General features: G+C 41.3%; 1 protein-coding gene across 2 annotated transcripts in view; it reads right to left on the bottom strand.

Annotated features, from left to right (window-relative positions):
* Positions 1 to 14,087, bottom strand: part of maea.L (macrophage erythroblast attacher L homeolog) — a 59,618-nt gene extending 45,531 nt beyond the window's left edge. Inside the window, exons 1-2 of one of the 2 annotated variants that reach the window (XM_018226371.2) lie at positions 13,782 to 14,087; positions 2,779 to 2,961 (exon numbers count right to left, since the gene is read on the bottom strand). In XM_018226371.2, coding sequence (XP_018081860.1) covers positions 2,779 to 2,961; positions 13,782 to 13,850 — 252 coding nt within the window. In that variant the 5' untranslated portion in view covers positions 13,851 to 14,087. 2 annotated transcript variants of the gene reach the window in all.
* Between the last annotated feature and the right edge of the window lie 4,396 nt (positions 14,088 to 18,483).

Raw genomic sequence — 18,483 nt, 5'->3', positions numbered from 1 at the left:
CGCTGTGTGATATTGCAGTCACTGTTATTCGTTCATATAACCAACAGAGGGCGCACTGTTTTTCTTTCATATAACCAACAGAGGGCGCTGTGTGATATTTCAGTCTCTCCCCAAGCGAACTGTTGGTATAGGAATGATTAAAAGTGACTGCAATCTCAGCTACTGCCCGCTGACTCGAGTATAAGCCGAGGTAAACTTTTTCAGCATATATGCTGAAAAACTCAGCTTATACTGAAGTATATACGGTAATAGGCTTTTTTTTGGTTCCAATAAGAATTAATTGTATATTAGTCGGGATCAAGTACAAGGAAATGTTTTTTTAGTACAGAGAAAAAGAAAATCATTTTTAAAAATTTCGATTATTTCATTATGATGGAGTCTATGGGCAACGGCCATTCCATAATTCTGAGCTTTCTAGATAATGGGTTTCCGGATAGCGGATCCTATACCTGTATTATGAAAAGGGTTTATTTACATGAAGCAGGGTTTTACATATGAGCTGTTTTATGCAATATCTTTTTATAGAGACCTACATTGTTCAGGGGTATAGTATCCCTTTAATTTTGGCAAATATGGCCACTTTCAACAGAAATTATGGGGAAAAAACACTGCATTATGTGAACAAAAAAAAAAAAAGCACTTGAAATTGCACTTTGGTCACTGCAATTGTAGATGTAAATGCCCCTCATTAGCTAGAATCTTTAAAATAGCCAAACACCCCCGCAGCTTCTGGGTCTGTTGTCTATACTCATTGACTTACTTGCCTGTTCATATTACCCCACCCCTATACAAATACCAAACTATATGAAGCAACATATGCAAAGCATGGACCAGAATTACTATAGTTATCATGGATATAACAGGAATTAATCATCAGGATCACACAGAAAGGCATTTAAAGCCTCTGGAAAAACCTGAAATTCTACTTCATTGCATTAGCGTGCATGGTAATATGATTATAGGCATGGCTTATGATTATAGGCATGGGGAACACTGAAGGATTCTGAAAGGGATCCTGTCATCGGAAAACATGTTTATTTTTCAAAATGAATCAGTTAATAGTGCTACTCCAGCAGAATTCTGCACTGAAATCCATTTCTCAAATGAGCAAACAGATTTTTTTTATAGTCAATTTTGAAATCTGACATGGGGCTAGATATTTTGTCAATTTCCCAGCTGCCCCCAGTCATGTGACTTGTGCCTCCACTTTAGGAGAGAGATGCTTTCTGGCAGGCTGCTGTTTTTCCTTCTCAATGTAACTAAATGTGTCTCAGTGGGACATGGATTTTACTATTGAGTACTGTTCTTAGATCTACCTGGCAGCTGTTATCTTGTGTTAGGGAGCTGTTATCTGGTTACCTTCCCATTGTTCTTTTGTTTGGCTGCTGGGGGGTAAAGGGGGGGGTGATAGAAGTTTGTCAGAGCACAAGTCACATGACTTGGGGCAGCTGGGAAATTGACACAATGTCTAGCCCCATGTAAGATTTCAAAATTGAATATAAAACAATCTGTTTGCTCTTTTGAGAAATGGATTTCAGTGCAGAATTCTGCTGGAGCAGCACTATTAACTGATTCATTTTTTCCCATGACAGTATCCCTTTAAAATATTCCTTGGAAGTCCATTCGGTTTTAAAGAGCCAATACTCCTGTAGCCCCATGTTAAATATTATTCATTCAAGGAAAGCTAATGTTTTGCATTATAAAGGGAAATGTAATGGTAAGCAACGTCCCAATTTGAATTCAAATTTTCAGTGGTATTGAAGTTATTTGCAAATGGTTCTGACTACTGATACAACGTTGCAGCTGCAAGCAGACAAGACACGCTTTCACTAGTGTTCAATGAATATTTGAACGTTGCTTTAATTGTGCAAGAAAATAGCAATTGTAAAGTTACCCATAAAAGGGGTGGTTCACCTTTAAGTTAACTTCTAGTATGTTATAGAATGGCTAATTCTAAGCAACTTTTCAAATGCTTCATTTTTATTTTTTTTTTTTTTTAAAGCTTTTGAATTATTTGCCTTTTTCTTTCCAGTTTCCAAATAGGGGTCACCGACCCCATCTAAACACAAATGCTCTGTGAGGCTACAAATATATTATTATTGATACTTTTTATTACTCATCGTTCTATCCAGGCCTCTCCTATTCGTATTCCAGTCCTTTGTTCAAATCAATGCATGGTTACTAGAGGAATTTGAACCCTAGCAACCAGATGGTTGAAACTGCAAACTGTAGAGCTGCTGAATAAAAAGCTAAATAACTCAAAAACCACAAATAATAAAAAAAGAAAATCAATTGCAAATGGTGTAAGATTACGCTCTACATCATACTAAACGTTAATTTGAAGGTGAACAACTCCTTTAAGCTAGTTGGCTATTATTTTCTGAAAACAGCATTTTTAGTGTACAAAAAAGTACCATTCAAACACACACAAAAGCCACTCAGAACTGAATTCTGCGGCCCAAAAATGCTCGTTTTGACTTGAATCTTTTACAGAGTTCATACAATTCAAGCATATAGTAGGGCGTAAAAACACACATTTCACCCCTAAAGTTTGGCATAGAAAAGTAAATGCTTTTAAATGGAGAGATCAAGGAGCTGGGCTTATGAAAAAAGGTGCCAAAAATAAATATATTATTACAGAGTTGTGTGTAGCTGAAGGTAAATGGAGGACAAGGGTTTACTGTGCAGTTCAGCTCAATTCAGTATTTCTTATGGCTGGGGGCTGACATGTGAAAGTTAAATATCACTACATACAGAATACAAGTGACTGGAGCTTACCTTTCTCTTAAGAACACTTAATTTTTCAACAACGCCATCAAGCAGACTAACAACACTGTCCACGGCGGAGCAGCTGCTCAACGTCTTCTCTAGTTCAGCCACAACCATGGTGACGTGGCTCGTTTCTCTGTCGATGTTCTTCTGGGCAGCCCGAAAGCGCTTGTTTAGCGTTTCATATGGTACCTACAAATAAGCAGATGTTTCACTTAAGAATGCGATTGCACGCTTGTCTTGCTTTTAGAAACTCTATATAGTGATAGGTTATTTACTTCAGTCTATACAGATGGATAAATTGAATAATGTACTCCCTATTGTAAAATATATAGTGAGTAACGTACCACCTCTTGTAAAATATATATAGTGAATAAAGTACCCCCTCTTGTAAAATATAAGGATATTATAAGCTACCAAGGAGTTTCATGACCATATAAAAACACGAGGCCGAAGGCCGAGTGATTTTTATACAGATCATGGAACTCCGAGGTATATAAGCCCAGATCACAATCCAGTTTAGTGGTCCCTATATGAAAACCGAGATGCCCAAGTGCCATTTGACTAGAGCACATGTCTGGAACTATGGACCAAAATCCTTTCTGAACAGTGTGCAAAGCTGGCGCATATTTACCCCACAAGACAGAACGCTCTTATTACTGCAAATGGCTGAAATCTGAAGAATGAATAATAGTGTTTAAATTTTCTTAAAGGAAAACTATACCCCCAAAATGAATATTTCAAGTGGCATATTAAAAAATCTTATCAAAATGGAGTATGTATTCAAGTAAATATTGCCCTTTACATCTCTTGCCTTGAACCACCATTTTGTGATGGTCTGTGTGCTGCCTCAGAGATCACCTGACCAGAAATACTGCAGCTCTAACTGTAACAGGAAGAAGTGTTGAAGCAAAAGATAGAACTCTGTCTGTTAATTGGCTCATGTGACCTAACATGTATAGTTTGTTTGTGTGCACCGTGAATCATACGATCCCAGTGGGCGGCCCTAGTTTTTTAAAATGGCAATTTTCTGTTTATGATTACCCAATGGCACATAATACTAAAAAAGTATATTATTATGAAAATGGTTTATTTACATGAAGCAGGGTTTTACATATGAGCTGTTTTATGCAATATCTTTTTATAGGGACCTACATTGTTTGAGGGGTATAGTTTTCCTTAACTAAGTGTTTCTAATCTAAAGCAAAGATGCCTTAAGAGACTTAATAACCATTCATTTAGCCAAGCAATTGGAAATCATATTCTTTCTGTAGCTTCACCCCCATCATTTCATTTATGCCTTTGTAAAAAGCTTGGCCCCCATCAGCCAAATAATCTGACCTCATACTCTAGTATTTCCACTTCATTTATTCCCATTGTTTGGATAATTAGACCCAGGCACATTCACGTGGCCTACAGGTATAATTAAGAGAAAGAAAAATATTTCTAGAATAAGCAACATAATGAGAAGAAAGTTAAAAAGAGAAGTTAGAGCAAGGATCAATTTAGGAGGGATGTTTTGAAAGTTACTGTGTTAACCTACTCAACTCTGGAGAGCAGATCTGTTGTGAGAATGGAGTGCAAACTGCAGCCTTTAGGCACATGACAGCCTTAAAGGGAGCCTTAAACCCCTTTAAAGGGACCATTTACACCTGATATGCTTTTGCTAAAACTTAAATTAAAGGGGTTGTTCACCTTTAAATTAACTTTTAGTATGATGTAGAGAGTGAAATTCTGAAACAATTTGCAATTGGTTTTCATTTTTTATTATTTGTGGTTTCTGAGTTATTGGGCAGCTTTTCAGTTTGCAGTTTCAGCAACCATCTATTGATTTGAATAAAAGACGGGAATATGAATAGGAGAGGCCTGAATATAAAGATGAGTAATAAAAAGTAGCAATAACACATTTGTATTACAGAGCATGTGTTTTTTTAAGGTGACCCCCATTAGGAAATCTGGAAAGAGTCAGGAAAAAGAAGGCAAATAAAATTCAAAATCTGTAAAAATAAATAAATTATATATATATATATTGAAAATTTGCTTAGAATTGGCCATTCTATAACATACTAAAAGTTAACCTGAAACACCCCTTTCAATAGGGGATGCATTTGAATTACTTTCCTTTTGTTTTAGTTTTAATTTAAAAATTCCAGAATTTTTGCCATTATAAAGCACACAATTGTTCTTTTGTTTGGCTGCTGGGGGGGAAAGGGAGGGGGTGATATCACTCCAACTTGCAGTACAGCAGTAAAGAGTGATTGAAGTTTATCAGAGCACAAGTCACATAACTTGGGGCAGCTGGGAAATTGACAATATGTCTAGCCCCATGTCAGATTTCAAAATTGAATATAAAAAAAACCTGTTTGCTCTTTTGAGAAACGGTTTTCAGTGCAGAATTTAACAGAGGTGTTAAACAAACACACCTCTGTTTACAGTTTACAGGGTAAGTGACCCCCCCCCCCCCCCCCCCCCCCGCCCCGCCAGAACTGCTTTAGAAGGTGAAAAACGACACTTCAATATTAGAAAAACGGTGACACATAGAAAATAGAAAGTAATTGAAAAAAGTTGGAATTTCTGGCTATTTATCTGAATACAACTTGTTGTTTGAAGGTGAACTACCCGTTAACGTTTCCATTAGACAAATATCTAATGTGCATTTATTTTTTAATTGTATTATTCCACATCTGATTAAATGTTAGCACAGAGTGAGAATGTTGATTTGAGCTGTGTGCTACACAGAATATACTGGTCCCATGCCAAATGACAGTTGCCACACGACAAGGTTAAAATTCAAGTGGCTCGTGAATAATCTATGTACAGCAAGCGAGGATCCCCCATATAATTTATGGAACCAGTGGTTGAGGAATAACTTTGCAGTGCTGCTATTTGTAAAGGTCTGGAGGGATTCAGAATGCTCAGTTGGCTCGAGTTTACCGCATTGATTGGCCCTTTGCCATTTCAAGCTTTAGCACAAGACTTTGCAAGGAAACCAAAGCAAAGCGGAATGGGATATCGCACATGGACCTAGACAAATAGAAATCAGAATGCTCATATATGGGATGTGGATTTTGGTCTGCCGTGCGTATGTAATAGGCCAGGTGGGATGAAGGGAGTTGTAGTTTATGCACACAGAGAAACGCTGCATATGCACAGGTGTTGTATATGGATATGAAACCACACAGTCCATTTGTTATTATTCCATTACGAGTTTCTAACAAAAAAAATAAAACTTCTTATTAAATCTTAAGTGTTGCTTTGCAACACAGAAGTCTATTCATGAAAGACCAAACTGCCAGCAAATTCCGAAGATGACCTTTTGTTCCAAAACAGTTCTCACTCTGCAGCCGTTCCTCTTGCAAGCTGGGGAATGCTTTTACCTACAGCCAACTCATTTTCTGGGCAGAGATCTTGCGATGTTATTTTTCCAAAACGGATCCTTTCAAATGTGTAGCCTGATACAGAAAGCCTGAATAAATGACTGTAATCCTGACATGAGGTTTTCAAATGGGGGTCATAAAAAAGCTAAATAACTTGAATACCACAAATAATAAAAAAAAGAAAACCAGAGCCAGAATATCTTTCTATACTACATACTAAAAGTTAACAATGCTTTTAATGTTCAGTATCTCTATAAAATGATCCAGGCCTTCAAGGTTGTACACAGGAACTCCCATCTTGGGCTTTTTTTTAGGAGTGTCAGTGACACTGCACATGCTCAGTGTGCTCTGGGAAGCTATTGAAAAGCTAAGCTTAGGTGTTATCCCAAATCAGGTAGAAAATGAGGTTCATATGTCAAAGAAGCCAGCAGCTCAACTAATTACTAACCAGCCTTGTATTGTGACTTTTATATTATATATACAGTAGATAGTTAGTGGGTCCCTAAGCTCAGTAAGTGACAGCAGCACAGAGCATGTGCAGTGAAAGCAGATGGGGAGTTACTGGGGTCAGATGCACAGATCTGCTTAAGAGCATGGATGTCTGAGGCCGACACAAAAGCCCAAAACATAATTTACAACATTGCTATACTATTTCTTTGTTAAGCTTAAAGGGATACTGCCATGGGAAAAAATGTTTTTTTTTTCAAAAAATAGTGCTGCTCCAGCAGAATTCTGCACTTAAATCTGTTTCTCAAAAGAGCAAACATAAATCTGACATGGGGCTAGACATATTGTCAGTTTCCCAGCTGCCGCCAGTCATGTGACTTGTGCTCTGATAAACTTCAGTCATTCTTTAGGGCAGAGAGACACGTGGAGATTCAGTGGAGTGGAGTGGAGATGGCCTCAGTTCCCTGGCCTCTTCTTCCGGCAACTAAACTGCCTTCCCACTGGCTAGAATTGAAACCGCCGGCGGGTTTAGACTCCTTGTGAGGCAACTTCGGAAAACGCGCCCGAAGTTTAGTTTTCCGAAGTTGCCTCACAAGGAAACTTCGGAAAACGAATTGGAAAACCAATCGCTCAGAGTGGTTTAGATTTTAGCCGGCAGGAAGGCAGTTCGGGGAGATTAGTCGCCCGAAGAAGAAGTCGCTGGGCGACTAATCTCCCCGAATCTCCACGTGTGTCTCTGCCCTAACTGCATATCACCACATCCCTTTCCTCCCAGCAGCCTAACAACAGAACAATTGGAAGGTAACCAGATAGCAGCTCCCTAACACAAGATAACAGTTGCCTGGTAGATATAGGAACAGCACTCAATAGTAAAATCCAGGTCCAAATGCGACACATTCAGTTACATTGAGTAGGAGAAACATCAGCCTGGCCGAAAGCAGTTCCATCCTAAAGTTAGCCATAGATGTAAAGATCCGATCATTCGAATCCACGAACTTTCGGACTTCCCCATCTCCCGACCTGCCACTAACCATTCAGGTTTAAAAAAGTACAAAAGAATAGATCAGCCGATGTTCTGCCCATGACAGCAATCGTACGAAAGTTATGTCCGACAAAGCTAATGAATCAAGGATTCGTACAAGCGGATCTTTGCGTCTATGGCCAGCTTAAAGTGCTGAAAACAGGAGAATCCAACTTGCCGGCAAAATCGCCACACTAAACCTGCATAAGGCATTACATGTGATTAAAACCTCATTGCAAATGTGAGTGCAAAATTTTTAAAGAAATTTTTTTAATAAACAGAATTATACTATGGAATAGAATTATACAATGGAATTTTTATGTTCCCTTTCCGGAGCTAAAGGTACATTGTGAGGAGGATCCACACCGGGGAAATATTATATGCGCTATCCCCAGATTGGGTCTTGTAATTAGGCATTCCTGCTAAATTGGTGAAGGTTACTGGAGTGAAGCGGTGTTGTCAGACTTAAAGAGAAAAGAACAGTTCACTTTAATAATTGCACAAATAGGAGCTATATCTACACACAGGGCGTTATATAACCCAATCGGAATATACAACACCATATTGTGTTTCTGATCCCTCCGTTGCCCCAGACGCTGGTCCGCGTTTGTGATTGTCTTTCTGAAAGCATGCCAGAATCCCTTTAATTCTCCTTATGTCATTATTCAAGCAGCCATGTAAGATGTTTGCTTTACTCATTTACCATCAGTCATGGCTCCGCTCTGTACAGAGAACATGTAGGATCAGCGGGGGGCTCAATTTAAATACAATGTTTTCGCTTTAGAATTGCTGTGCGCCAATGTATTTTCTCAGTGTCAAAACTCTCTGCTCCTAAATAATTGAGCTGCGCTTCGTCTTTCTGTCACTCGGGGATCAAAACATTTTTTTTTGTTGCTGTCCAAAAAAACAGTTGTTAGTAACTGAACCAGGAGCAATGCTACTTGCAGGCTGTCATGTCATGTGAAGTGGAGAGCCTGTGTATATACAGCTGCTGCTACAACTTTGTCTGGCCACCAACCAGGAGATTTATAGCTGGCCACCATGTGAACAATATGATACTAGTATGGTATCCCTTATACGGAAAACCCGCTATCGAGAACAGGTTATTTATATAGGACTTTCTATGTTTTATTATGTTATACAAAAGCAACTTTTCAATTGGCCTTCATATCTTTTTCTTTTTTTTTTAATAGTTAATTAAATAATTTGTCTTCTTCAGACTCTTTGCAGCTTTCGAACAAATGCTCTGTAAGGCTACAAATGTATTGTTATTGCTACTTTTTATTATTCATCCTTCTGTTCAGGCCTCTCCTATTCATATCCCAGTATCTTATTCAAATCAATGCATAGTTGCTAGGGTAATTTGGGACTAGCAACCAGATTACTGAAGTTGCAAACTGGAGAGCTGCTGAAAAAAAAAAAAAAAAAGAAATATAGTTTAAAAAACCACAAATAATAAAAAATGAAAACCAGTTACATAGCCACTCACTCCAGCCTTTATACATTACATTATTGGCTAACTATATTAAAAATAGGGATGCACCGAATCCACTATTTTGGATTTGGCCGAACCCCTGAAACCTTTGCGAGAGATTCGGCCGAATAGCAACCGAATCCTAATTTGCATATGCAAATTAGGGGTGGGAAGGGGATGTCGTACGAGAAATGTATTCAAATTTATGTATATAATTACATATATATATACATATATATATATATATATATATATATATATATATATATATATATATATATATATATATAATATAATATAAATTCTTGTATAAGTTTATTAAATAATTTGTCTTCTTCTGACTCTTTGCAGCTTTCGAATGGGGGGGGGGTCACTGACCCCCATCTAAAAACAAATGGGAAGGGGATGTCGTACGAGAAATGTCGTATTCGAATTTATGTATAATATATTCTTGTATAAGTACTAGTGTCATGTTCTATAATCTTTGTTCTTTGATAATAACCACTTATGCCTTAAATCTAAAACCCTGATATCTACAGGGGAAACCATATTTTACTTTCTTGTTTTGTGAAAAAAGTCACGCAGTTTCCCTCCTCTAATTTGCATATGCAAATTAGGATTTAGTTCGGCCAGGCAGAAGGATTTGGGCGAATCCTGCTGAAAAAGGCCGAATCCCGAACAGAATCCTGGATTCGGTGCATCCCTAAAGACATTTTTTATTTTGCACATACTATCTATTTACCCAGTTTTTATTTTTACACTGAACTCTTCCTTTAAAGGTGTTGCCAAGGTTACCAAACAAGACTATGCCTTTGCACGGATAGTTTAGCCAACAAGCCAATAATCACATTTGGCCCCTTGACACCTATCCTGGGCTCCATGCAGTCATTACCCAAAGGGATCTTTTAGCCTACCCAATTCATACCTGACCAACAGCAGATATGTAACTGACCATGGCTCATTATTATGGCCCCACTCAAATGAAAGCAGCCAAGCCAGAGGCAAATATCTGCCAGGCTGTGGCTAGCTTAATAGATGCTCCATTTGGCTGTTGTTGTTCTTTTATTCCTATAGCATATTTATCCAGAGACTCCGCAAATAATGTTACACAAAATGAAATGTATTACTACGGTCATTTCAGAGAATAGATGACTGCCTTCTGCACATAACTTTTTACAGACAGAATAAGGACCCTCTTTGTCTACTGGAAAACAAGCTCTGATCAGTCATGAGATAAAAATGCTGAGAGAAGAAGATCTGCTCCATTCATCCGAGTCACATGCAGCAGAGCAACGGTCAACCTGAAGATGCCTCCTTTCACGTATTTGGCTGTGTGTGATAACATGCAGGCAAATTTTTATTTGTTTTTTATAGTTATACATCACGCCCCCAATACATCATGCCCCTATACATCACGCCCCTTATAAATTATGCTTCCTGTACATCACGCCCCCTGTACATCACGCCCCCTGTACATCACGCCCCCTGTACATCACGCCCACTATACATTATGCTTCTTATACATCACGCCCCCAATACATTATGCTTCCTATACATTATGTTTCCTATACATCACCGTCCCTATAGATTATGCCTTCTATACATTACGCCCCCTATACATCACGCTTCCTATACATTATGCTTCCTATACATCACGCCCCCTATACATTATGCTTCCTATACATCACGCCCCCTATACATCATGCTTCCTATACATCACGCCCCCTATACATCATGCTTCCTATACATCACGCCCCCTATACATCATGCTTCCTATACATCACGCCCCCTATACATCATGCTTCCTATACATTACGCCCCCTATACATCATGCTTCCTATACATTACGCCCCCTATACATCATGCTTCCTATACATTACGCCCCCTATACATCATGCTTCCTATACATTACGCCCCCTATACATCATGCTTCCTATACATTACGCCCCCTATACATCATGCTTCCTATACATTACGCCCCCTATACATCATGCTTCCTATACATTACGCCCCCTATACATCATGCTTCCTATACATTACGCCCCCTATACATCATGCTTCCTATACATTACGCCCCCTATACATCATGCTTCCTATACATTACGCCCCTATACATCATGCTTCCTATACATTACGCCCCTATACATCATGCCCCCTGTACATTACGCCCCCTGTACATTATGCTTCTTATACATCACGCCCCCAATACATTATGCTTCCTATACATTATGCTTCCTATGCATCAAGCCCCTTATACATTATGTTTCCTATACATCACCGTCCCTATAGATTATGCCTCCTATACACCACGCCCCCTTATACATCATGCTTCCTATACACCACGCCCCTTATACATCATGCTTCCTATACACCACGCCCCCTATACACCACGCCCCCTATACACCACGCCCCCTATACACCACGCCCCCTATACACCACGCCCCCTATACACCACGCCCCCTATACATTATGCTTCTTATACATCACGCCCCCAATACATTATGCTTCCTATACATTATGCTTCCTATGCATCACGCCCCTTATACATTATGTTTCCTATACATCACCGTCCCTATAGATTATGCCTTCTATACATTACGCCCCCTATACATTATGCTTCCTATACATTACGCTTCCTATACATCACGCCCCCTATACATTATGCTTCCTATACATCACGCCCCCTATACATCACGCTTCCTATACATCACGCCCCCTATACATCACGCTTCCTATACATCACGCCCCCTATACATCACGCTTCCTATACATCACGCTTCCTATACATCACGCCCCCTATACATCACGCCCCCTAGACATCACGCTTCCTATACATCACGCCCCCTAGACATCACGCTTCCTATACATCACGCCCCCTAGACATCACGCTTCCTATACATTACGCCCCCTAGACATCACGCTTCCTATACATTACGCCCCCTAGACATCACGCTTCCTATACATTACGCCCCCTAGACATCACGCTTCCTATACATTACGCCCCCTAGACATCACGCTTCCTATACATTACGCCCCTAGACATCACGCTTCCTATACATTACGCCCCCTAGACATCACGCTTCCTATACATTACGCCCCCTAGACATCACGCTTCCTATACATTACGCCCCCTAGACATCACGCTTCCTATACATTACGCCCCCTAGACATCACGCTTCCTATACATTACGCCCCCTAGACATCACGCTTCCTATACATTACGCCCCCTAGACATCACGCTTCCTATACATTACGCCCCCTAGACATCACGCTTCCTATACATTACGCCCCCTAGACATCACGCTTCCTATACATTACGCCCCCTAGACATCACGCTTCCTATACATTACGCCCCCTAGACATCACGCTTCCTATACATTACGCCCCCTAGACATCACGCTTCCTATACATTACGCCCCCTAGACATCACGCTTCCTATACATTACGCCCCCTAGACATCATGCTTCCTATACATTACGCCCCCTAGACATCATGCTTCCTATACATTACGCCCCCTAGACATCATGCTTCCTATACATTACGCCCCCTAGACATCATGCTTCCTATACATTACGCCCCCTAGACATCATGCTTCCTATACATTACGCCCCCTAGACATCATGCTTCCTATACATTACGCCCCCTAGACATCATGCTTCCTATACATTACGCCCCCTAGACATCATGCTTCCTATACATTACGCCCCCTAGACATCATGCTTCCTATACATTACGCCCCCTAGACATCATGCTTCCTATACATTACGCCCCCTAGACATCATGCTTCCTATACATTACGCCCCCTATACATCACGCCCCCTGTACATCACGCCCCCTGTACATCACGCCCCCTGTACATCACGCCCCCTGTACATCACGCCCCCTGTACATCACGCCCCCTGTACATCACGCTTCCTATACACCACGCCCCCTATACACCACGCCCCCTATACATCACGCCCCCTATACATCACGCCCCCTATACATCACGCCCCCTATACATCACGCCCCCTATACATTATGCTTCCTATACATTACGCCCCTATACATTATGCTTCCTATACATCACGCCCCCTATACATTATGCTCCTTATACATCATGCCCCCTATATATTATGCTTCCTATACATTACACCCCTATACATTATGCTCCTTATACATCATGCCCCCTATATATTATGCTTCCTATACATTACACCCCTATACATTATGCTTCTTATACATAACGCCCCCTATACATCACACCCCTTATACATCACACCCCCTACACATTATGCTTCCTATGCATCATGCCCCTTATACATTATGCTTCCTATGCATCACGGTCCCTATAGATTATGCTTCCTGACATCACGCCCCTCCCCCCAGCAGTCTTAGGAGCAGCTTCCAGTATAGTTACATCCCTAATTGGGGCACAGGATTCCTCCACACTAATGAGCTGCTGCAGACTTGCTGAGGAAGGGAATGTTCTCTCAGACAAAGGGGCCAGTTTACCCCTCCCCACCACCCAGCACAGAGAAGCCCCCCTTTTTTACGGTGAACATCCCCCCCCCCCCCATCAATCAGATTGGTACAGGCTGAGGGCTGACAGCGCAATTGAGCCCTAAATGATTTAACCCCTTCCCGTTGGCATTGGCTGCTGCCCAAAGGCGGGGGCATTGTTTGTCCAGAGACAAGGGGCAGCATGACACACCTTTAAAGTTGGGTACTCCTGAACCTTCAGAGCCATTGAGAGCTGAGCATCTGATTCCTGGACCGCCATCTTGGATTAGGAAGGGGGAGGGGCTGGCCAGAATTAGCTGGAGGCTACATGCCCACAGCCCTGAGCATCATGGGTAATCAGTGCCATCCCGAACTAGTCTCCATTCTCGCGGGACAGGCCCCAATTTTCTTAACACAGCCAGCAGTCCCAGATCGCTGCTTAAATGTCCAGCTCCTCGGCTCCGGTCAGCCAGCTAAAACCCTGACATGCAAGTCTCATCTCGCGAGAACGTGACATCACACAGCTCCGCCGCCTTTGGAGGGCGTGACCCGGAAGTATGGAGAACATAACTAGCTAGCTTTAACTGCAGGCTGGATGTTTCTGATTCCAGTCAGTTCCCCTGCATACAGCTCGTATAAAGCTCAAGGCGACATTTTTTTCGTGGTGGTTGCTGAATATACAGAGCCTCATTGTTTGTGCAAGCAGAGGCCATTTTAATCTTAAATTAGAGACAATGGGGCTCATTTACAACCACTGGGCAAATTTGCACCTGGTCTATAGCAACCAATCAGTGATTAGCTTTATTTAAGACAGCTGCAGGTTGAGCCCTGAAAGCAATCATCTGATTGGTCGCTATAGGTTACTGTCCAGGAGCAAATGTGCCCAGTGTTTATAAATGACCCTCATTGACTAAATGTAATTGTGAGTTTTTAGACACACTTATCATTGTGGTATTAGAGGGTCCTGGGGTCATATGTGGAAACTATTGCTAGTTTTTTTCACAATTTAGGGACTAAACAATGGCTGATGTAGGAAATTGACAAAAAGGAATTGGAAGGCGATCCGAGAAACCCGTGCGGGATGGTTCCCATCAGGCCCGGATTTGTGGAAAGGCCACCTAGGCCCGGGCAGGGCTGGTCCTATCACATGTGGGGCCCAATTGGGACCATGTTGGCGGGGCCCCTAGACAAAGTGTTGCTGGCTACTGACACACCAAGTATTTAGGAAAATAAGGGCATACAGGCACAAAATAGAAAGGAAAGGGGCAGACAAGGTAACATAATAGGGGCACACAGGGTAAGAGAGAGAGGGAGGAAATAGGAGAGTGGACTGGGCCAATTAGTTTGGGGCTGGGCCGATTCAGCTTGGGAGCAGGCTTTGTTGGATTGGGGGCAGGCAGGGCCTATCAAGGTTGGAGAAAAGCTGGGCCTATGAGAGTTGGGGGCAGGCTAGACCTATGGATTTGGGGATGGGCTGGACTCTCAAAGTTGGGGGCAGGCCAGGCAGCATCATGTGCTGAGGGAAATATTATCTGTGCTGCCCTGTGGTGCGGGGCCCAATTGGGCCCAATTGGCCTAAGGCCGGCCCTGGGCCCGGGCCTAGGGCGGCAGGATTTAAGGGGGGCGGCATGATGCCCAACCACACCCACTTTGGTTCAAAAACACTGGGGATGCGCTGGAGATACAATATTTTTTTAAATTTCCCCATTGATGATGAAAATTTGCACGAATAAAGGGGAGGGGACAGGGGCGCCAAATGGCAGTTGGCCTAGGGGCGCCCTCTATGTAAATCCGGCCCTGGTTCCCATTTGCCTCAGAGCAAGGTTACTTTGAGTGTTTACATACCATCCAAATGTCCCATTTTGATTGGGACAGTCCCGCTTTTGACAGCTCAACCCGAAGTCCCAGATTTGTACTGATATTTGTATGTATGTATATTTTTATTTGTAAAGTGCCCCTTGAGGGCAAAACACTGTACAGCAAAAACAATAAATTAGTAGTAACAAACAAGGGGTCATTGGAATAAAAAGTAACAATAAGTGCATTATTATTTCCCGAGTTTCTCTTTGATCTGCTGCACTGAACAGCCAGAAATAGATACAAAGTTTCTAACGTAATTGGCTCTTGGCAGAAAGCCCAGAACACATACTTAAAGGAATCCTGTCATCGGAAAACATGTTTTTTTTCAAAATGCATCAGTTAATAGTGCTACTCCAGCAGAATTCTGCACTGAAATCCAGTTCTCAAAAGAGCAAACCAATTTTTTTATATTCAAATTTTGAAATCTGACATGGGGCTAGACATTTTGTCAATTTCCCAGCTGCCCCTGGTCATGTGACTTGTGCCTGCACTTTAGGAGAGAAATGCTTTCTGGCAGGCTGCTGTTTTTCCTTTTCAATGTAACTGAAGGAGTCTCAGTGGGACATGGGATTTTACTATTGAGTGTTGTTCTTAGATCTACCAGGCAGCTGTTATCTTGTGTTAGGGAGGTGTTATCTGGTTACCTTCCCATTGTTCTTTTGTTTGGCTGCTGGGGGGAAAAGGGAGGGTGTGATATCACTCCAACTTGGAGTACAGCAGTAAAGAGTGATTGAAGTTTATCAGAGCACAAGTCACATGAATTGGGGCAGCTGGGAAATTGACAATATGTCTAGTCCCATGTCCGATTTCAAAATTGAATATAAAAAATCTGTTTGCTCTTTTGAGAAATGGATTTCAGTGCAGAATTCTGCTGGAGCAGCACTATTAACTGATGTGTTTTTTTTCCCATGACAGTATCCCTTAAGATACTTTTGTAACAGTTTTAGATAAGATAATGAAGACTCACATCTTAAAGGGCAATTCACCTTCATTAGCAAAACTGTAATGATATAAAAACCATAGAAATGTGTTCAAACTTTCATAATCTGCCATATTTTGTAAAATGGACATGGTAATTAGGGGGTTTGGCCACAAAATGGGCATGGTCAAAAAAGTTCAAATCTTTTTGTCCCTCTTTCTGTCTCCAAAATGTTGGGAGGTATGTGTTTTTTTATGATGACATCTCAGGGTCTCAAGTGTTTTTGTTCAAACAAGGGCCAGGTTCATGGACAAAACAGTGACATTTTTTTGGGCAAGCACGCGCCATTATTTTACAAATTATACCTTGAGTTTTTAGCATCTAGGGTTATGTGAAAACTAGTGCCAGATTTTTTACAATTTAGGGGCAAAAAGATCTAATTTAGAAGAAGACAGTGGATGACATTGACCAATAATAATCATGACTTTTTAGACCATTATTCCACAGTGGTGTCAGAGATTCCCAGTGTTCTGCAAATAAGGGACAGAATTTTCAGTTTAGGGACAAAATAAGAGCCTAGGATCCTACAAATTTCTTGTCACTCTCCTTAACAATATGCCAGGAGAGCAACTGGTGAGATCTCTCATCTATGATTCATGCTCAGGTTTTCACTTTGCCTTCCAATTACAACCCAGAAGTGTTATTGGTCTGTCAGTCAGAGCTGGCCAAGCCCTATTTAAACCCTTCCTTGGCCCCAATTCCTTGTCAGACCGTTGGCCTAAGCTTGAACTTTGTGGCTTGTCCCTCGTTCTTACTGTTGTGCCAGTCCTGTTCCTGAGTCTGTCCTGCCTAATTATGTCCCTTTGCCCAATCCATCCTGCTATTTTCTGTTCCTATATCTTCACCAATTCCCCCTGCTCCTACATACCCTGTTTCTGGTAAGAACAGTTAGTCGTTACCTTAAGGACTCACCACCTATTTAATCCTTAACAGATAATGAATGAAATTGATCAAAAGAAATCTTGAGTGGTTATACCTTTTTTATTACCCTGGTATCAAGGGTTGTGAGTAGGGTTGCCACCTGGCCCGTATTTAACTGGCCTAGCCAGTAACATACCAGCCAATGCCAGGCCTGATATCATACCTCCCAACATTTAGGAAACAGAAAGAGGGACAAAAAGACTTGGCGCACGTAGCGAGGCAAAATAGTTTTGGTCACGCCCATTTTTGTGACCACACCACCTAATTACCATGTTAATTTTATATAATTTGGCAGGTTATGAAAGTTTGAACACATTTCTGTGGGTTTTTTTTATATGTTATTACAGTTTTGTAAATGAAGGTGAATTGCCCTTTAAGCTGAGTTCAAGTTCTTATCTTATCAAACTGTTACAAAAGAATGCCAAGTATCTATTCTGGGCTGTCTGCCCAGACACAATTAAGTTAGATACTTTGTATCTGTTTCTGGCTGTTCAGTGCAGCAGATCAATGCGAAACCGGGACTTATCAGTACAAATCCACGCAGCGGGTTCAGCTGTCAAAAGCGGGACTGTCCCACTCAAAAGGGACAGTTGGGAGGTATGTGATATTACATATTTACCAGCAATGTATTAGCTGGTAAATTTGTAATCCCTATTGTTCTGCACCCAAACCACCTCAGATCTACCCTCGGTCTGCCTCAGATCCACCCCCAAAGCCCTCTTTCAGCTCCCCCAAATCCTGCCTACTCACCTAATCAAATTGCCGCAGTCCCTTCCTTGTACAACCGGCTCTGAAATGCAAAGCCCCACCCCAAAATGACACAACTCCGCCCTCACCCTCTATAACACTGCCCGGTAGGGCCAGAAGAGAACCTTATCAAGACATCAAGATCTTTAAAACACTACTTATTTCAGCACTTTCCTTCTACATTTAAAAGAGCATAATGAGCTGGCATATTCTTGTTTTTCACTCAATATGACTCCTTTAAATCATTATTCTAAATAGAATTTTATTAAAAATGTTTCTCTATTTAAAAGACATAATTGGGTAACTCCACTACCTTTTCTCTCTGCAGCATTTGCATCTGTTCCCCTCTGCTGATCTGTTCCCCTTTGCTGCTGCTGCTGCTGCTTGGACATGTATCCGAGGGGTG

This window comes from Xenopus laevis, chromosome 1L, assembly GCF_017654675.1.
Source record: "Xenopus laevis strain J_2021 chromosome 1L, Xenopus_laevis_v10.1, whole genome shotgun sequence".
NCBI lineage: Eukaryota > Metazoa > Chordata > Amphibia > Anura > Pipidae > Xenopus > Xenopus laevis.
This window is presented reverse-complemented; position numbering and strand designations above follow the sequence as displayed.